The sequence below is a fragment of the Cygnus olor genome, chromosome 17 (genome assembly GCF_009769625.2).
Source record: "Cygnus olor isolate bCygOlo1 chromosome 17, bCygOlo1.pri.v2, whole genome shotgun sequence".
NCBI lineage: Eukaryota > Metazoa > Chordata > Aves > Anseriformes > Anatidae > Cygnus > Cygnus olor.
This window is the reverse complement of record NC_049185.1, coordinates 1,499,815-1,519,193: the sequence shown is the minus strand read 5'-3', so window position 1 is coordinate 1,519,193 and position 19,379 is coordinate 1,499,815. Positions and strand designations below refer to the sequence as shown.

General features: G+C 66.7%; 3 protein-coding genes across 3 annotated transcripts; 1 reads left to right on the top strand and 2 right to left on the bottom strand.

The window, feature by feature from the left end:
* Nucleotides 1-1,335: 1,335 nt before the first annotated feature.
* On the bottom strand, nt 1,336-6,991 carry CASTOR1 (cytosolic arginine sensor for mTORC1 subunit 1). Its single transcript, XM_040577235.1, has 9 exons — nt 6,787-6,991; nt 6,564-6,634; nt 3,849-4,042; nt 3,586-3,718; nt 3,256-3,379; nt 2,716-2,829; nt 2,540-2,622; nt 2,222-2,316; nt 1,336-2,131 (listed from the first exon to the last, which is right to left on the bottom strand). Exons 1-9 carry the CDS (start codon nt 6,897-6,899, stop codon nt 2,066-2,068), a joined length of 993 nt encoding a protein of 330 aa, XP_040433169.1. The 5' UTR covers nt 6,900-6,991; the 3' UTR covers nt 1,336-2,065.
* A 1,029-nt stretch (nt 6,992-8,020) lies between these two features.
* TBC1D10A (TBC1 domain family member 10A) lies at nt 8,021-16,169 on the bottom strand. The gene is made up of 9 exons (XM_040577150.1): nt 15,902-16,169; nt 14,445-14,544; nt 11,765-11,872; nt 11,518-11,624; nt 11,146-11,260; nt 10,873-10,938; nt 10,358-10,547; nt 9,573-9,727; nt 8,021-9,415 (listed from the first exon to the last, which is right to left on the bottom strand). Exons 1-9 carry the CDS (start codon nt 16,105-16,107, stop codon nt 9,023-9,025), a joined length of 1,440 nt encoding a protein of 479 aa, XP_040433084.1. The 5' UTR covers nt 16,108-16,169; the 3' UTR covers nt 8,021-9,022.
* On the top strand, nt 11,882-14,436 carry LOC121079621. The gene is made up of 2 exons (XM_040577151.1): nt 11,882-14,046; nt 14,116-14,436. The coding sequence occupies exons 1-2, from the start codon at nt 13,059-13,061 to the stop codon at nt 14,190-14,192; spliced, it is 1,065 nt and encodes a 354-aa protein (XP_040433085.1). The 5' UTR covers nt 11,882-13,058; the 3' UTR covers nt 14,193-14,436.
* Nucleotides 16,170-19,379: the final 3,210 nt, after the last annotated feature.

Genomic DNA, 19,379 nt, shown 5'->3' with positions numbered 1-19,379 from the left:
CTCCATCTGTCCACCCATCCACCTATCTGTCCTTCCCTGCACACATTCATCCATCCACATACATCCCTGTCCATTGATCTACCCGTCCATCTGTCCGTCCATCCATCCATCCACTTGTCCATCCAACTACAGATACATCCCCCCATCCATCCATCTACCTCTCCATCCATCTGTCCGTCTATCCGTCCATCCATCCATCCGTCCATCCATCCATGCGTCCATCCATCCATCCATCTGTCTATCCATCCATCCAGGACCCATGGTCCCGCAGGGTGCACGCTGCCAGCACAGGACCCACCAGGCGAAGTGGTCCCACTTGGGACTGCCCGGTACCTCTGCCCTGCCCCTTTCCAAACCCAGGGCTTCGCACAGGGTCCCCGCAGACCACGGCAGAGGGACGGCGCGGTCACCAGCACCGACGGCTGGCAGCCCTTGGGGACATTGTGCGGGGATGTGCAATACCCAACGGGGCCGAAAATAGCGCGTGTGACCACACTGGCTGACAGTAATTTCTTCATCTCTGGGGCGCACGTCACTGATGTCTCATGACTCTGGAAAAGAGAGCGAGACAGGAAAGAAAGCACCCGTGGATCTGCAGGAAGCCGAGGGCTTGCCAACGCACATGGGGACGCAGGGGGGATGTGCGGGGAGCCCGGGTCTGCTCCCGTGCACACCAGTGCCCGCGAGGAACCCCGCTGCTATTCACGGCGGCGATGCCAGGGCTGGTGGCGACTGTCTGGTGCGACTTCCTGCCCAAAACACGTCACGGGACTGCCCCAACCCCGTCCCTGTCCCCATCCCCTTCGATGTGGGCCCGGTGTCCCACCAAGGCGGGTGGCGTGAGAGCTGGCTGAGGCCACCGCCCGCCTGCCCCGTCCCGTCCCGTCCCGTCCCCGAGCCTGGAAGGCTTTGAGGGGGCGGGAGCAGACATGGTTTTGCTCCCCTGTGCTTTTTCGCTTGCTCAGGCTCCCCGCTGGAAGAAGCCCCCAGGACGTTTCCGCCGCGCTTGCGCTCCCGCCGAGCCCCACGCGTTGACCAGGCGCAGCCCCAGGGCGTGCGGGGGGCACCCGGAGGCCACACAGCCCCCAGGCGAGAGCCACCTCGTTACAGCCATGGCCACTAACGAGGCTGCAGAAACGCCCCAGCCCTGACCCCCTGTCCCAGACCCTTTTTCCCTGCCTACAATGCCAAGCTGCAGGCCAGCCCCGGGCACAGGTCACCCTATGGTGGGGACAGGAGGAGTGCCACCAGCACTGGGGACAGGTTCTGGGGCAGCCCCAGCTGTGGCCATGGTGTACTTTGAAAAACAAACAAACAAACAAAAACACCCCAAACCAACAAAAAATAGGACTTTTATTGACATTTAAAAGTGTGTAAAAATACAGCTTGGAAGGAGCTGGGGTGTCTGTCCCGACCCGCCAATACACGATGGCCTGGCAGGGGTCGGGGCCACCCCAGAGGAGATACAGGGCTGAAATGCTGCCCTGGCCACCTCCCGCAGCCCCCGCTCTCAGCACTGGAGGGTTTGGGGAGATCCCCTGAGCGGGACGGGTCCAGAACCCCCCAGAAAAGGTGCAGAGCATCACAGCCACCACCCTGCACAGACACCTAGGGTCCCGCGTCCTGCCAGCCCCACGCTGTCACCTCCAGCAGGGCTGTGGCACATCACCGCTCTGGGGCACGCATCCCCCCCACACCTCCTCTCCTCACCACCACTCAAATTCCCCAAATCTGCCACTCCCCCCACCCTAAGAAAGCCAGGAAGGGACCTGAGGCAGAGGAGGGCACGGCGCTGCTCTTCGGCCTCTCCCGCGGGGATTCACAGCGGCGTGGACGTAATACTGTCACAGCAGTGCCACCGCGTCCCCCCCGCGTCCCCGGCATGCAGGGAGCGATGCTGCGCCCCCCGGGCTCTGCCCAGCACCGGTGGGGGAAAGGCTTAGAAATGAAAAACAGCGACAGGGCTGGGGACAGCCCTGGGCAGGAGGAGCCTGTGGGGACACCGCGCTGGTCCCCAGGGGCCACTGGATGGCATGGGGACAGCCGGCACGGGGACAGCTGGCCACTATCTGCCGCTCTCCTGGCGCTTCTGCAGCAGCTGGATGACCTCGATGATGCCCTCCTCAGGGACCTGCGGGGACAAATGTCCCGTTAGCCCTGCTGGGGACACCGGGACCCTCCTGCCCATGGTGCCACATGCCTCGTGCCGGGGAGGGCTCACCAAGGCATGGTCGAAGTTGAAGGTGCTGATGTAGTACGCCGAGATGTCGACAGCAGCCAGCGGCTCAGCGATCTGCGCCACGATGCCGCACTCATCTGGGGGAGGCAACATGTCCCGCGGTGACCCTGGTGTCACCGCGATGGGGAGCCACCAGGTGGCAGGGGACACCAAAGGAAAGCACTAGGAGGGGACACGGGTGTGGCAGCAGGGGGGGCTCCCATGCTGGGTGGGGACGGGATGGGTGCTGAGCCGCAGGGGAGGGGGCCCAAATCCCTGCAACCCCACAGGGCAGGGGACGCGCACGGCGCCCATACTCACCGAAGCCCAGGGGCTGCCCGCCGATCCTCACCATCCGCCACAGCTCCCCGCTGGAGCTGGTCAGCAGCAGGTCACTGGGGAACCTGCAAAAGGGGGGGCCCTGAGTGCAGGAACACCCCCAACCCACCCAGCCGCCCCCAAAAGTGTGGGCACTGGGGGCCAGCACCAGCACCTACCGCTTCTGGGTCTCCGCATCCATCACGATGGAGATGTAGCCCTCGATGAGCGAGAAGGCGAAGAAGGTGATGGAGTCAAGGTCCTGGCCACCAGCACTGGGCTCCTTGGGGGGGCTGAGGGAAGAGCGGGATGAGCCGGGCACGGGTTTGTGTCCCACCGTCAGCGGGACACAAAAAGAGTGGGTTTGGGGGAATTTGCAGAGCACCGTGGTGACTCTGGAGGGGATGGTCCCACAAGGAAAGGCTGCTCCCAAAATGTTCCTGTGCACGGCTCTGGCACATCTCAGCCACCTCTGAACCGCCCCCCTTTGCTTTGCCGAAATATGTGGCTTGTCCCCCAGCACAGTGGCACTGGGACTTGGGGGCTCCAGTTCCCAGGATTGGCAGCAGGACATGCAGCACCCAAGGGTGGCATGCTCAAGGGAGCAAAAAACACTTTGCAAAATGCACCCAGAGGTTGAAAAGCCGCAGGGAGCGAGGTGTAGGGGGGTGACACCCAGCTGAGGGACCACCACCGATGTCCCCACCCTTGTCACCCACCTGTGGGAGTAGAAGAGGACGTCGATGAGCATGGTGGCGATGGCGGGCAGCGTGTCGGGTGCCACGGTCAGGATGCAGAAGCGGTTCTGGGGGCTCTGCACGGGGTGCAGCGTGGGGCTGGTGGCTGTGGGGCACAGCCACCCGTCACCGCCACACTCGGGGACAGCACTGCAGTGCCACCCCGTGGCCACCGCAGCCCCAAGTCCCGCTGGGTGATGGCCCCGGGGGTCCCCAACATGCAGGGGGACCTCCAGCAGCCGGAGCATCCCTGCAGGCACCAGGTGACCCCGGGGACAAGGTCACCCTTGGGGACGTCCCCGTGCCACTCACCCGCCTTGGGCTTGAGGAAGCCGTTGCTGGTATCATCGCAGGTAACGGGGATGGACTCGCCATTCTCTTCCTTGTAGATGTCGAACTCCCCAGCCAGCGTGTGGATGACCACAGGCAGGTCCCTCTCCCGCACCTGGCAGTGTCGCAGCGTCACCGACACCGGAGCAACCCCCGCAGCCAGCTGGGGACAGCTGGGTCCCCGCCAGCAACCACGGAGCTGCCAGGGCCACGCGGCACCATCCCTGTTCCCACCCCGGGCTCACCAGGACGAAGTCGGTCTGGTAGGTGGAGAGCATCAGCACCGAGACGTGGTGCTCGGCCAGCGGCGCGATGACCGACCGGGCAATCTTGGTGACGCCGGTGGCCTGGCAGCCGGAGGGCGCCCGGCCGTTGGAGACAACGCTGAGCACCAGCCACGTCGAGTCCGCCACCTGCATGAACTCGGAGGGCGGCAGCTCTGCGAGGGAGAGGGGAAACTGAGGCACGGTGCTGGGGCAGGGCTGTCGCAGCAGTGGGGCCGCATTGGTGTTCCCAACCCTGCTGGCGGTGCCGTCCCTGCGGCACAACCTGCACCAGGAGCAGTGAGTGGGGACAGTGGGTCCCCTGTCCCCAGCACCCATCCTTGTGCAGGCTGGCAGCCACCAGGGAGGGAGTGTGGTCACAGGAAGGGGCAGGCACCCAGCGGGACAGGCTCAGGGACACAGGAGGGGACTTGGCGAGGGCTGCCACGGGGCCACAGTCAGCCTGGGGACAGCAATGACATCTCGCCCAGGGCACTGGAGGGGCTGTCTCCACTCGACGGGGCGCGACGCAGCCACCTGCGGCGTGGGTCCCTGCTGCAATGGCACCGTGGGGTCCCGTGGCACCGGGTGCTGGATCATGGGGAAACTGAGTCACGGCGCAACTGCAACACAAGCGATGCCCTGACACTGTCACCGGGAAGCCTGCAGGGTCCTCGGGATGCCACGCAGTGAGGGCAGGATCAGCCGCACTCACAGAGCTGGAATTGCTATATTTTTGGGGACTTGCAGGGACAAACGCTGCAAGCCCAGGACACGTTCCTCCTGCACCAGCTGGGCTGTGCACAAGGGGGTGCAGCACCCCAAAGCCAGGCCCCCTGGGGCTGCCCACATCTCCCCCTGGATCCTCCAGCCCCCAGGAGCCACCAGCCCAGCAGGGAGCTTGAGCCGTGCCAGGATGCTCAGCAGGAACGGGTCAGGGGCACCGGAGGAGACGCAGAACGGCCACCCCGCCATGCCACCGCCCCGTGCCACCCCAGCCGCGTGGCCACCCGGCTCCAATGAGCCGTGTCCCTGGGGCCAAGCCCACGCTGGCCGGGGGCCAGGGTTGCCTCCCCAGAAACGCTGCTTTTGTTGGCAGGGAGTGAGCGTGCCGGCCGGTTCCTTCCTGCCCCACACCCGCTCCCCAGGAAGGGCCGGATCGGGGCCGTGCTCTTCCTCCGGCACCCGTGCTCCTCCCGCAGCTGCCCCAGGCCAGGACACGTCCCGATCCCAGCACCCCAATTCTCCAGGAGGTGCAGGGTCGGGGGGAGCCTGACACCCCCAAACCTCATCATCCCCCTGCCCAGGCAAGGCAGGGAGGCCCGTGGCACCGAGCTGAGGCCGCAGGACTCATCGCAGCAGTGAGGGAGGCGTGAGCCATGGGGTGAGGCCGGATCCGGAGGTCCGAAGCCCGGGGCCTTGGCGGGTGTTGGCAGCCTCCTGTTCCTGCGCAGGAAGCGCCAGAACAGCCCCTGTTCGTTCCCAGGGCCAGGGCCAGGGACCACACTGCCGCGTCCCTGCTTAATCACTTTTCAACACCAGCAGGAACCGGGGGCCACGGGAGAGGCTGCGACTGTATGGGGGTCCCCAAACACCACTGTCCCGGTGCCTCGGCCGGCCCCAGGGCTTAATCCAGCCCCCAGCCCAGAAATTAAAACAAGGCTGCGGGGGTGCCCCCCCTGTGCCCCCACAGGGCGCTGGCAGCCCCCCAGCCCGGCGCCGAGCAGCGGGGCGGCCGACTCGCTGCACCATTGTTCGCCGCTTCCCGCCCGCCCCACGGGATCGAGGAGCGTTTGTCCGCAGGCACCGAAAAAAAATAAAATACAATACATGGGGGGAACGGCCCCAGCTCCTCAGGAGAGAGCCTGGCTCCCAGCAAAAGGGCTGGGGGGAGCTGGGCTGGATCCAGCCAGCGATCGCCCCGTGCTGCCAGACCGCTGACCCTTGCTCCTTGGGGCACATCCAGGGAGATAAGGCCCAGCTGGGGAGGTCTGGGTGCGGGAGGCTTGGGACAGGATCTGTCCTGCCAGCATGGCCTGTCAGGGCAGGTCCGGTGGTGAGGCTGCAGAATGGCCACACACAGGCTCTCGGGATGGGGACATCGTGCTGTGACACCTCCCAGGGAGGGGACCAGCCCAGAAGGGCTTGAAGACTCCAGGACGCCCCGACACCGGGATGCTGGTGCCGGGCAGCATCCCCTGTACCCCCAGCAGCACCCCTGGTCCCCCAAGGCCAGGCTCAGCCACATGGGTGGGGAATTGGCCCTGTTCCACCACGGTGGTGGCCAGTCCCAGCCCTCACCAGGCAGGGGGACAGCAGTGGAGCAGCCACGGAAGGACATTGGCAGCTCTGCCAGCAGCACCCCGTGCAAGCAGGGAGCCCTGGGTGCTGCCCGCAGCCCTTCCCTTGTGTCCCGGGAGGTTTGTGCCCCATGCTCGGGCTTGGCAGGCGCAGGGCTCCTCACAGGAGCCTTTCCCCACCCATACCCCAGCCTCATCCAAGCATGTGGAGGCACGGCCGCGTCTACGAGGCAGTTGGTAGTGCCAAGGCAGGCAAGCTGAGAGAGTCTCAGTGGGGCAAGCCAGGGCATCCCTGACACAAGCCGCGGCTCGCTGCCCGTGGTGAGCTCCGAGAATCGCTGTGCTGTGCCAGGCTGGGCTGAGAACGGCCACAACTCATTGCTGCAGTGCCAGGTACCTTTGAAGCCCTCCTCGTCCAGCATGATGGTGTAGTCCTCAGGGGTCTCCGTCAGGCTGAAGAACTTGCACCTATGGGGCACAAACTGCCGCTGCCCGACCCGCGCGTGGCTCCGGGGAAGGGGGAGCGGGGCGCGCCCTCCCTCCCCCCCGCACGGCACCGCCGCGAGCACGGGAGGACGGCGAGGATGAAGAGGAGGGTGAGGAAGGGGGGAGGCCGGTACCTGCAGCGCTGGGGCAGGAAAAGCAGCTTGAGCAGCGGGTGGGTGTAGAGCCAGAGCCCGCGGCGCGCCAGGCTCAGCACCCGCACCCGGTGCTCCAGGATGTGAAGGTCCATGGCGGCCGGGGCCGGGGCCGGGGCCGGGGCCGGGGCCGGGGCCGCTCCAAGCGCGCCCCGCGGCCGCTCGGAGCAGCGGGAGGGGTCCCGCGGCCGCCCCGCCCCGGCCCCGCCTCACCCAGCCGCCGGCCCCCGGCCGCGCCCCGCCCCGCCGCCCGCTGCGCGGAGCTTTCCGGGGGGCACCGGGCCTGACGCGGGGCTTGCACCGTACCCGGCCGGAGGGGGGGCTCCAGCAACGCTGCCGGGCGCTTCCCCGCAGCCGCTTCTTCAGGGGAAAAGGGGTTTTGAAAGTGGGGGGAACTGAGGTTTTTGCAGAACTCCCGCCTGCAGGAATCGCGGGCAGGGAGAAGCCGTTTGGGCTCCATTTTGTGCGCGGAAAGCGGAGCCCTGGGAGGCCGTGGGATAGAGCCCGGGTGGGGCCGGGCTGCTCCTGCCTCGGTGGGGCCACGGGAGCCGTGACACTGGGAGGGGACTGAAGGCTTGGTGCCGGAAAGGGATGGCCGTGAGGGGCTCACCCCCAAAGCAGCCACCCGAGAAGCCCCCGCAGCCTGGCCAGGGCTGGAGATGGCCTCCATGGGTGTCACGAACATGGGCAGGTCTCAGCATCCCTCATTTGCACTTCAAACAGCCCAGCCGTGGCTTGACGTGGGGCAGGGCGAAGCAGTAGGGCTGGCTGGGGCCGTGAGTCACAGCCCTCGGCCCTGGTTGTCCCCACAGTGTCCCTGGCGGGGACGGTGCTGCCACCACCCAGCACGAGGACAGGGACTGCCCCTGGGTTGCTGCCACGTGTGCGGGATGCACAAGAGGAGCCAGCCCCTGGTACAGGAGAGGCTGCAGGAGGAAGGTTCATGGCAGCTGCTCTGGCTCAATAAAGGATGCCACCTTTGGCTCGGGAGCCACAGACACTGCTGGAGTTGAGGAGAGCTTGGGATGGCTTAGTCCCCCCCAAAACTGCAGCCTGCATTGACATAGCTGGGGTGAACAACAGGTGGGAGGCGAGTATGAGCACCTGTCCACCCATCTGGGTCCCTGTTACCCCCCATAGCACCCAAGGGTGATGGGAAAATGCATGGGGGAGGTGGTGCCCCCCAGCTGCACACTCAGGGAGCCACAGACACTGCGCCTTTACACAATCCTGCTTTATTTTCCCTTTGTACAAAACCATTTTCCCCCGCTTTATTTTACAAAGCTACCCCCAGCCCTTGGTGAGGGCAGGGGGAAGAGAGGGGACCCCGCAGCGGGGAGCGCCCGGCCGCTCGCGCCCCATCTCACCTCCGCTGTGGGGTGGGTGGCAAGAGGGGGACCCCTGCATAGGGCTTGCGAGGGTCATGGTCTGGCATCAAATCCCGCCGCCTCTGGTGCATCCCGCCTGCAGTTCCCAACCTTGGCCCCCATCCTGCAACAGTTACTGCCACGGAGGAATAATAAATAGGCTCAGTGAATAGGTAAATTCAGTACTACATATTGGGCTACACTTTGATACATCCTCACTAGATAAAGAGGAGGGGGGCAGCAGCTGCCCCCGGCTCCTCACGTACCCCCAGTCCCGCTGCGCCAGGCGCAAGCACTGGGGAACTGGGTCTGGGTCTGCCCTGCCAGCACAGGTGGGCAGGGGAAGCCCGGGGGCGGCGGGAGGGACGCTGGGGACGTGGGTCAAGGGGCTGGGGGACAAGGACCAGGACCCGAGGGGCAGCCTGGCCCCCCAGCCGCAGCGAGGGAGCACGGGTGGCTCAGCCACCCCATGCCAGGGCTCCCACCGCTCATGGTGCCAGCACCCTGCTGGGGTGGGGACAATGCAGGCACCCAGCGTGTGCTGGACATGTTCCCCTTTTGTCACGGCGCTCGGTTGAGCTCCCACAAATGCCCCCCTCCAACCATGGGACCCCAGCTTCACGCCCACCCTAAGCGGGCACCACCATGTGGCATTCCCATGGTGCCGCAGCAGCCAGCCCGTCCCCGCAGGGCAGCGGCCGCATCCTGATCCCTCCAGCCCCGTGTCCCCACCGCCAGGCGCCGCGGGGGTCCCCTCCCGCCCCCGGCCACAGAGGGAGCAGCGTCCTCGAGCCCGGGTCCGTGCACAGCCCAGCTGAGCCCGGCTGCCCGGGCGCAGCGCGGCGTCGGCCCTACAAGTACGTGTCCTCGCTCTCCCGGGAGCACAGGCTCTCCTTGGACTGGTGGTGGGGGGACACCTGGGGGTGCAGCAGCTCACGGGCAGCACCGGGCGCCCCGTTGCCCTCAGCTCCGGGGCTGTTGGCGGGGCTGCCTGAACTCTTCTCTCGGTTTTTCTCCTTGCTCTTGCGGGCCTTGGGCACCGGGGCTGGCCCGGGGGGCACGATGATGGAGGGCACGGGCTCCAGCGCCTTGCGGGTGGGGGGCTCGGCCTCACTGATGGCCTTGGCGCCGTGCAGGCGTGGGGGGGACTTGCACTGCAGCTCCCCGTGTGTCTCCCGCCACTTCTTCAGCTGGATCAGGTGCTCCCGCTCGATCTGCCGCTCCGTCACCGGCAGCTCGATGACCTGCAGGGGAATGACTTGTGCCACCGATATCCCCCCCGCAGTGCCACCCGGGACAGGGGTAGCCCCCAAACCAGGTCCTGCTAGGAACTGTCCTGGTTCCAGGCAAGCTCTGCCCGACGAGGGGTGGCCCCATGCACTGCGCCCCCCGTACCCTCACCTCCTGCACCAGGAAGGTCTCCTGCATGATCTTGGGGCTGAGGGCCCTCAGCCGCTCCATGGTCTCGTACTGGCCCTGGCAGGACTTGAGCTTGTCCGAGGAGCCCAGGGTGTGTTTGAGCAGCACCAGGCCCACCCGGAAAATGATTTTCACCCCTGGAAGTGGAGAGGTGAGGCAGCAAGCAGCAGGTGGCACAGGGTGAGGTGGCACGCTGCCACCACGTCCCTCTGGTGGTCCCCATGCCCTCTTCTTCCCCAGGAACCCCTCTCCAGGCCCGAATCCGACCACGACACAACTCAGCTCAGCCCCAAGCTGTGCTGGTGTGGCTGCCAATGCAAAGGGACACTTGCACGTGCTCCCCTTCATCCCACCCAGCACCAGGGTGGGATCCTGACGCCTCTCCAGGCCCCTTTGCCTGGGATGGGCGCCGTGGAGCCCTGTAAGAGCTGTTTGCCCACTCCAGGCTGGGGCCACCAGCACTGCTGTCGCCCGCTGAGCTGGGACACAGCACGTAGGGCAGCAGGTGCCGGTCCTGCCAGCAGTCAGGGCACACACGAGGATAAACATTGGCATTTGGGACACACTGCCCACCACAAACTTTGTTTGCACGAGCACTGATGCAAACATGCCCTCTGGCTCCCCACTAACCTCCTGATAGTCTCCGCCCCACAAACTTCTGCTCCACTCTTCCTGACACAGCCCCAAGTGCCTTCCTTGTGCCAAGGGGGCTGCCAGCCACCCACGGAGGCTGGCCCATGCCGCAGCCTCCAGGAGGAGGCCCCTACCTTCGCAGAAGAACATGTCCCAGACACGCAGCACAGAGCTCCAGGGCAGCGTGCGAGAGAAGGCGCACATGAACCACTCCGTCATGTAGAGGATGGGGTCGATCTTCTGCTTGCTCAGGTGCTTGTAGGCCACGGGCGAGACCTTGTGCAGCAGCGAGAAGAGGATCTGCCCGTCCAGCTGAATGGCCTCCTGTGGGGACAGCATCAGCAGGGACCTCCCTGGCCAGCGTGTTAACCCCAGTCCTTGGCTCAGCCCCAGGATCAGCTCCACAGTGCCTGGCCCCAGCCCACCAGGGCAGCCCCCAGGCCCAGCTGCGGGATCCGTGCCACACGTACGATGGCAGCAAAGCTGCATCAAGCCCCCCATCCCTCACTGCTGGATGCTCCTGGGGATCCTGGCATCATGCAAAGACTGTGGAGACACCCGGGCTACCCCCAAGCACCCCTTCTTTCCCCATGGAAGGAGCTGTGGGAGCTCTTGGCCCCTTGGAGGAGCACCATGGCCCTTCACTCACCAGCTTCTCACTGTAGTAGCCGGGGAGGTACTTCTCGCAGATCTGTACCAGGCACCAGAACGCTTGCTGCAAGCCAAAGGACAGTGGGTCAGTGTCCGGGTGCCCACAGGGGACAGCCCTGAAGCCCCTACCTTGCCCCAATAGACCAAGGGAGCGGGCAGAGCACACCTGGGGCATGCTCGCACCAGCTGAGTTTTGGGGCAAACCAGTGCCGTGAGCCAAGCACCTGCCCGCCAGCACCACCCCGCTCCCCTTGCTGCTCCCCGCTCGTACCTCGGCCGGCATGTGCATGAGCAGGACCGCAGCGATGGGGGCCTGGGCCTGGCAGTAGCCCTCCTCCGGGCGGTACAGCGTGTAGGCCTTCAGCACCCGAAACAGGTCCTGCTGCCTGCGGAGACAACGTGGGGAGAGAGAGGTGGAGAGCGGGCACAGGCACAGCCCAGCGGCCTCCCCTGCAGCACCACACCAGCACGCTGACCCCACACCGTGGGCCAGCCGCTGCTCATCGCTCTTCCCCCACGTGTCAGTCCCTGGCCGGGATCCCTCTTCGCCACAACACCAGGCTACAGGGCACAAACCCCACGGCACGGCCCCAAGAGGGGCCCAGCAGCTACCAAGGACCAGATACGTGGCTGCTTCACTTACCCGTGGCCTCCGCGTGAGACAAACATCTCGTGGAAGGGGAACTGCCGATGGAGATCCCGCTCGATCACGTCCAGCCACTTCGGCTCTCCCGGGAGGAGATCCAGCTCCTGGGAAGGAGAGGGTCAGGGTGAGCAGCACCAGCTGAGCGTCAGCCCCCCCCGGCACGCAGCGAGCCTGGGGGATCCCAGGGCAGTGTGCCCATGGGGCTGGACCTGCCCCCAGCCCGCGCTGCCCGACACACACTCACATCAAACTTGCCGATGTTCTGCTCCAGCTTGACCTTGCTGCCGGAGAGGTACTGCCAGGCTCGGCCCCTCAGTGAGGGCGGGATCCCCTTCTGGCACCGCAGCCGGATCTACACAGGGAACAAAGCCCTCAGGGGATATCACGGAGCACTGAGGCTCCCGGGGCAAGACACGGGCCAGGCCCAGCACTGCAGCAGCAGCACAACCTCCCCCTACAAAGGGACATGTCCTCATACCACCAGGGACAGGGTGCCCCCCCCGACAGATGTACAGGATGGCACGTGGAGCTGCAGTTAGAGACCCTGGGGGTCACGGGAGGGGAGCTGAGAGGCTGTGCCAGGCAGGCCGGGGTCTGCTCAGCCCCTTCTCCCCAGCCCTGCTCTTAACACGCCAGCCAGAGCTGCGCTGGCAAGAGGGAGCTGCAGATGGCGGCAGGAGCCCGGCTGAGGCCGCGCAGCTTGCAGACAGCTCCCAACAAGCCCAGCTCTGCCTCGAGCAGGACCCCACCGGCAACTGGAAAAGCGAACAGCAGAGCCACGGTGGGGAGAGGCTGGCTCCCTGCCCGCGCTGCCATGGCCCACGGGGAATCTGGAGAGCTCCCAGTGCTCTGCTCGTGGGGCAGGTAGAGGAGAGGGCTCTGCGTCCCCGTCCCTCCTGCCCGCGGGGCTGTGCGGAGCGGCAGGGACAGAGCTGGCCCCAGCTCCGAGCCCCAGCGGCCGGCTCCGTGCCCAGCCAGCCCCAGGCTCCCTTGGCACGGGGCACCAACCGGACCAAAGTCCGGGCTGGGCAGCGCGGGTGCCACCTCCGCAGCAGGGGGCCGGACTCGCTTAACCCTGCTGCTGCCAGCAGCCGGGGCTGGGCTGTGCCCTTCCCTGCGGCCCCGCTAGCGCTCCAGCCCCGCTCCAGGGAAACAGCGGCACCAGCAAGGCAGGGACCCATGAGATGGACGCTTCTGGTACGGCATAAAGCCCCACAAAATCCCAGCACAGCCTTCGTGCCTCGGGTCCCTGCTTGGGCAGCACATACAAGTGCCCGAGAGGCACCAGGGCTCCGCAAGCTGGCAGCTCTGAGCCTCCCTGCCGTGGGGCTCAGCAGCCCCGGGGCTCTCCTCCCTGGCCAGAGCTTGCTCTCCCTGTTTGCCAGCTGACTCGGGAGCAGGCACTTGTGTTTCCAAGCAGCCCAGCCCAGTGTGGTGGTGGTAACGCCACGTTCCTCGCTGCTCCCTCACCGCAGCGCTGCTTGTTTACCCGGCCAGGCCCCGCGAGGGCTTTGTGCTCGCAGGAAAAGCGGCGGGCGATGCCCAGGGTGGCCACGGGCAGCTCCGCCAGCGCTGACAGCTCCTGCTGCCCTTCCTGCTGGCTGAGCAGCCAGGAAGGAAGCCGCCTTGCAGGGAGCAAGAGCCGTTCGGGTTTGGCTGAGCAGCACAGCTGGGGCAGGCAGGGGGGTGAGATGGTTTTGCCCCCACCTCCCCAATCCCCCAGCTCCCGCTGGGGCCCTGCCATCACTGCCGGGGCCCCCGCATGCCAGATCGGGAGCGCACCCGGGCAGACGGATGCTGAAAGCAAGGAGCAGCTGGAGCTGCCCACGCGTCTGCACTCCCTCAGTCTGCCTGGAAAGGGCACGGGCCGGCACGTGGCGCTGGCACGGCTCAGCGCTGGCAGGACCCGGGCCAGCGATGCAGGGAGAGTTTTAGGACCCTGGAGCGGTGCAGGTGCGAGCGAGCCGGCTGGCTGCGGGGCCTGGGCAAGGAGCAGCTCTCTGCATCAGCCCTTGGAGGCTCCAGGCACCAATTTTGCAGCAGGACAGAGCGCACAGGCCCTGCGGCTCCACAGGAACATCCAGAAGCTCGGCCCCAGCATGAGGGAGCTCCTCTGCCAGCAGCGCGGATGCCGGGGCACTCACCCGCGCCTGGAAATCACGCGGAGAGCAGCGCAAAGCACCCTCGGGACAAAGCGCCCGCCTGCTGTGACCCCAAAAGCTCTCAGAAATCCTTCACAAGCAGCCAAGAAGCGGATGAGGGGTTCCTCTGTCGGTCACCAGGCACCGAGCGGTGCTCGGGGAGCGCCGCAGGCAGCTCCGGCGGGGGCACGGCACGCGGAGCGGTGCCAGGAGGCCGTGCCAGTGGGCAGGGGGAGGAGGCAGCCCTCGGTCCGCCAGCAGCCTCACCACTCTGTCAGGCCAGCAGCATCGGCCCAGGGCTTACTTCACCCCATCCCCGCTGCATGCACAGCCTCGGGAGGTCAGGGAGCACCAAGGCACCAGCATGGCCCTGCGTGGCACCGGGGCCACCGAGCCCACACCACCATCGGCCTTCCAACCAGCCCCGGCTTGCAGGCCACATCAGGCACGTCAGGCTCAACTATTTCCTATCCACGGCCTTTTTTTTTTTTTTTCGGGTCTGCAAGATGCTCGGAGCAGAAGTTTCCATGACCTAACAATTCCCATGGCTGCCTGCACGCAGCCAAACGAGCCCTAGGAAGCCGGCAGGGAGCAGCCGTGCGCAGCGGCAGCCAGCTGGGGGACGCGCGGCCTCCGCGTCCCACGGCTGGATGCTGGCCTGAGCTAACAACATCACCCAAAGGCAACGCGACCGTCCGCCTGTGGGGACTCGGGGACGTGCCCCAGGGCCTCGGGGGGATGCTGCTGCACCCTGCCACCTCCGGGCGTCCTGGGGTCACCCACCTTCTTGTGCTTTTTGGCCATCCACTTGTCCCAGTTGTTGAGCATGTCCAGCCACTTGGACTCGCGCTGCCGCAGCACCTCCAAGGGCACCTCCTCCAGCCTGCGGGGCGAAGGGATGAGGCGGGTGAGCGCGGCGGCAAGCCCTGTACCCACCACGGAGCCCACCCGTTCCTGCCATGCCCCCACCGATCCACACGGCCCCAGCCGCCCCACGAAGAGGGGAGCGTTTTCCAGCAGCGCTCAGCTGGGATGGGCGTCCCTATTTAACCTGGCAGGGGCCCCCGGGGCTGCCTCCGAGCTGGGAGGGGGGTGGTGGTGGCACTGGGTGGCTTCGTGCTGCCCCCAGCCCCTCCAGGGGCAGAGGACCAGCTCATCGCCGCAGCCTGGGGTGCGCCAGCGGCTTGGCCGAGCCCTCGGCAGCCACCTCCCTGGTGGTGCCGCGCTCCCAGCCCTGCCCTGCGAGGTCCCACCCGCGGGTCAGACGGGGCCGAACGCGCTTGTTTTGGAGCAGCTCCGCTGGGAGCCGCTCGGCCGAGGGCGGCCGCCGCGCCCTCCGTGTCGCAGGCCGGACACGGCGCAGCGCCTCGGCCACCGGCATGGGGACCGGGGACCCGAGGGCGTGCTGGCCCCGACCCGGGGAGCCCGGGGCTCCGCGAGGCGTGGGAAGCCGGAGAGAGCTGGGCACTGGATACTGGGGCTGGCCGCGGGCCCGCTGGAGCCCCGCCAGCCCGGGCTGGAAGCTGTCACCAGCTGACGGCCGCCCGGCAGCGGGCACCGAGCGGGGACCGGCGGCCGCGTTTCGGGTGGCGGAGGCTGGCGTGGGGGCACCCCGCGGGGGACGGAGCCCCACGGCCGGGCCCTCCCCAGCGTCCCCGCAGCCTCCGAGGGTGCCGGGAACGGGGGGGGGGGGGGGGGGGGGGACACACCCGTCCCCAGAGCCCGAGCGGCTCCGCGGTGCGCGGACGGCGGCCGTGCCGCCGGCTGCCCGCCGCCTGCCGGGTGCGGAGCCCTGCGGGAGGGCAGGATCGGGCCTCGGGCGGCCGGCAGGAGGGAGGCCGGGCCCGGTGAGCGCCGCTGCCCCCGGAGGCCGGGCAGCGGAGGAAGAAGAGGAGAAGGAGAAGGAGGAGGAGGAGGAGGAGGCGGCAGCGCCGTGCTCAGGCCCCGGGGCCGGGGCGGTGCCGGCCGCAGCCCCGCTTCCTCCTGCCGGGGCCGGCGGAGGCCGGGAGGCCGCCCCCGAGGGCTTCCTCCCGGAGCCCAGCGGAGGCTGCGGCCTCCCCGCGCCGGGGCGAGGAGGAGCAGGCGGCGGGGGGGCGCTCCCCGGGGGCCGGTACCGGGCGGTTGAAGGTGGGGGGTGGGGGGTGGGGGGACACCCGGAGCCGCCCCCCGCCGGGCCTCCCCCCCCCCCGGTCCCCCGTCCCCCCGTCCCCCCGTCCCCCGTCCCCGCCGCCGCCACTCACGGCCCCTCGGCGCTGCGGCTGCCCACGATGAAGCCGAACTTGTCGACGCGCCGCTCCTCGGGGCCGCCGCCGCCGTTGACCTCCGAGTCGGAGCCCAGCGAGCTGAGCTCGTCGCCGCCCGCCTCCGCCAGGCTCTCGCGGGTCCCCGCCAGGCCGCGGGCGCTGCCGGGCGAGCCGGGCCCGCCGCCCCCGCGGCTCTTGGCCATGGCGGCGCGGCTCAGCGGCTCCGCCGCCCCTCCATGCCGCGGCCACGGCGGCGGGCGCGCCCCCCCCCGTCACCTCCCCGCCCGCCGCCCCGGTGCCGCCCCGGTGCCGCCACGCCATTGGGCGGCGCTGAGGGGGGGGAGGGCGGAGGGAGCCAATGGGAGGGGAGAGGGGTGGGGGAGCCCGCCGTCGGGGGGCAGGGATTGGGTGAGAGGCGGGGAGGGAGGTGTCAGTCAGGGAGAGGGCCCGCCTCCTTCCGCCCGCCCGCCCGGTAGTGGCAGGGGGAGGGCGGGGCTGTGTGGGGGGACTGGGAGGGACTGGGGGGCACTGAGTGGGATTGGGGGGCGCTGGGATGGGACTGGGGGGAACTGGGGTGGGGCTGGGGGGCACTGGGGGATACTGGGATGGGACTGGGAGGAACTGGGGGGCACTGGGGGGGACTGACTGGAATTGGGGGGCGCTGGGACGGGACTGGGAGAAACTGAGGGGCACTGGGACAGGACTGGGAGGAACTGGGGGGCACTGGGACGGGACTGGGGGGGACTGAGTGTAACTGGGGGACGTTGGGATGGAACTGGGATGGGACCAGGGGACACCGGGGGACACTGCGACGGAACTGTGAGGAACTGGGATGGGACCAGGGGGCACCAGGGGAAACTGGGATGGGACTGGGAGGAACTGGGGCAGAACTTAGGAGACATGGGGACTGGAGCGGGGGGATGGCTGGGAGCAGACTGGGGTGGAACTTGGGGGGGCGCTAGGATGGAACTGGGAGGAACCGGAGGGAATTGGGATGGGACCGGGGGGCAGTGAGTGGAACTGGACTGAGGAGGAACTGGGGCAGAACGGGGACTGGGCTGGAACTGGGGGGACGGCTGGGAGCAGACTGGGGTGGAACTGGGACCCAGCTGAGCCACAGCAGCGCTGCAGGGGCTGCCCCAGACCCGTGCCGGGATGGGGCTGGGACTCCTTGGGGTGCACTGGGGGGCTCAGGGCCGGGCCCCAGCGGGACCAGGCTGGTTTTCAGAGCCCCGGTGGCTGCAGGCAGCTCCCGTTCCCTCCTCCCACTCGCCTGCAGCCAGCTTTGCACCCAGGACCAGCACCGCAGCAGGGCAGGGGGGCTGCACGCATGGCAGGCGTCGAAGCCCAGCGCCCGCCCCGTTTCCCCCTCTCAGGGCACGCTGCAACCCGGGCTGAGAGCCCAAGGGGCCCGCAGGGAGCGGTGCCTGGCCCCGGTGGCACGGGGAGAAGCATCTCCCCCGAAAACCCGGGCATGGGGCGGGAGGCGGCACCGCATCCAGACCCCGCAGCTTCCCCGGAGGCTGCCAAGCCCACAGGGCGCTGCCGCCACCAGCCCATACTGGTGGAACTGGCCTGGCCCTGGCCGCGCTAAAAATACAGCGCAAAGCACGCGGCGGGGCCCGGCCCAGCCCAGCACCGGGCAGCACGGCCACGTCCCAGCCGGGGCTGCAGCAGGAGTTAGGCAGCGAGTGGAGGCCCCGGCTTGCTGTGCCACCACCGTCTGCAAAAACGGCAGAGCTTTGTTAGAATCGAGACCCCTCTTAAAAGGGGAAACGTGATGGGCAAGTTCCCGAGGGACCCAGGGCACACAGATCATGGCAGGCAGCCCCCATCAAGCCCTATCCAGATTTTTCCGGCACCCCCACGCTGCAGATCCTCAGCACCGGAGTGGAAGGCTCCGATAACAGTTGTTTTGTAGGAGATACACACGGACAGTCTGCTACAACGTTTATCTGTAATATTTAGATTGAAACGGGCTTGCTGCTGGCAAGGCTCCACGGGAGCTATTTCCAGCGCTCCGGCGTGTGTTTTCCTGCAGGAGCGTGGGGCTGGGTGCTCGGCCCTGCCAGGCTCATAAACCGGGCTTGGCTGCGGCGGAGGCTGGAAATGTCATCCAGGCACCAGCGCAGCCTCCATCGGGAGCCATCGAGGAACGACCCGTGGCTGGGCAGGGCGGGCAGGTTCTTCTTGCACAAGCACTGTGGCTGCTCGCACCACCAGCGGGTGCAGCCAGAGCGGGGAAAAAAAGCTGCACGACCTTAAATACAGTCCTGTCCTACACAGGGTGCAGAAACGTGACTTCTCCATTTCAGAGCTTTCTCTGCAGTTTTTATCAGCTCTGGAAAACACCACTCGCAAGCGAGCTACTCGCACACTTCTTTAGCGAACCTCCACTGCAATGGCTCCAAGCTATGCCCCCCCCCCCCCCATTTTGTTTTCCCTATGAAAACATCATTCCTATTGTCCTAACCCTACCACACTATTATTGTCTGGTCTTTAAAAGCAAGAGGAAAGCAGCGAGCACGCCTTCCTGGGGGGCAGGCGCACCCCCACATCCTCAGTACACCCAAACAGCCTGCCCGCACCTGCGGAGAAGCTATTAATTCAGCATCCTGCGGCTCGAGGGGAGCGGGCCGCGTTCGCGCGCCGCTCGCAGACACGTGGGCATCTGCCAGCTGCGGCAGCTGGCCGAGCAGGAGAAGCAGCAGCCACCTGGGCTGGGCCCGTGCCAGGCACCTTCCCTGCAGCACAGCACTTCCTCGGCCGCCCACCCCGCGATGAGCGCACAGGAGGCCGTAGGACGTTGTCTCTTCACTCCTGCTTCATCTCTCTTTCCCCCCCCAAGCAAGAACTAAGGTAAACAGGATCTTCCTGTAAGGCCTGGACATCGCACAAAAGAAAGCAAAACAAACGAACAACCAACCCGTGGCTTTGGATTGTCCCAAAAGAGCAGAGGTACCCAAAGGACATGGCTGCTGGGGCAGCAGCAGACAACCCACCTTCCTCGGCCACCTCGTTACCTCTCCACAGCTTAACTCGGCCTTGCTGTGCCTGGGCTGTGGGCGTTTCAAACTGCCATACAGCTTCGACGGAAGGTAAGGGCATAATCTGTTCTGTGGATCTGAACGCTCTCCAGAACCAGGAGATGCTAACCGCACGGTAGGGTGAAACACTTTTCCAAGAATATTCCCACTAATGAGATTTAAGCTCAAAACCACCCCTCTATACCCATACACAGACAAACCTGAGTACACACGTGTGCGTTATGCTTGGGAATACAGGGGTAGCGCTGAGAAAATTTTAACGAAACCCTTTTCTCGAAGCCTTTCCTAGGAAATCAAAGCATTTCCTAGGATAAAACAATTGATTTTAAAGACCAGTGCACTTCCCCACAACCCATCCAGGACCGGAGCGCTATGAAGTCAGGCACACCTCCACCTAAGAAGCCCAAACCCCCAAGAACGAGAGCTGC

What these genes read in the sequence shown, in the direction of transcription:
- CASTOR1 (XM_040577235.1), bottom strand. Translation starts at nt 6,899, where the DNA reads ATGGACCTTCACATCCTGGAGCACCGGGTGCGGGTGCTGAGCCTGGCG. An exon ending in CTTCCTCAAGCCCAAGGCGG is followed by an intron (nt 3,380 to 3,585) that starts GTGAGTGGCACG and finishes TGTGCCCCACAG; the next exon opens with CCACCAGCCCCACGCTGCAC. An exon ending in CGGGCAGCCCCTGGGCTTCG is followed by an intron (nt 2,317 to 2,539) that starts GTGAGTATGGGC and finishes TGCCTCCCCCAG; the next exon opens with ATGAGTGCGGCATCGTGGCG.
- LOC121079621 (XM_040577151.1), top strand. Translation starts at nt 13,059, where the DNA reads ATGCCCAGGGTGGCCACGGGCAGCTCCGCCAGCGCTGACAGCTCCTGC. An exon ending in TGGCCCTGCGTGGCACCGGG is followed by an intron (nt 14,047 to 14,115) that starts GCCACCGAGCCC and finishes CAGGCACGTCAG; the next exon opens with GCTCAACTATTTCCTATCCA.
- TBC1D10A (XM_040577150.1), bottom strand. Translation starts at nt 16,107, where the DNA reads ATGGCCAAGAGCCGCGGGGGCGGCGGGCCCGGCTCGCCCGGCAGCGCC. An exon ending in AGCCGCAGCGCCGAGGGGCC is followed by an intron (nt 14,545 to 15,901) that starts GTGAGTGGCGGC and finishes TTCGCCCCGCAG; the next exon opens with GCTGGAGGAGGTGCCCTTGG. An exon ending in TCATGCACATGCCGGCCGAG is followed by an intron (nt 10,939 to 11,145) that starts GTACGAGCGGGG and finishes TTTGGCTTGCAG; the next exon opens with CAAGCGTTCTGGTGCCTGGT.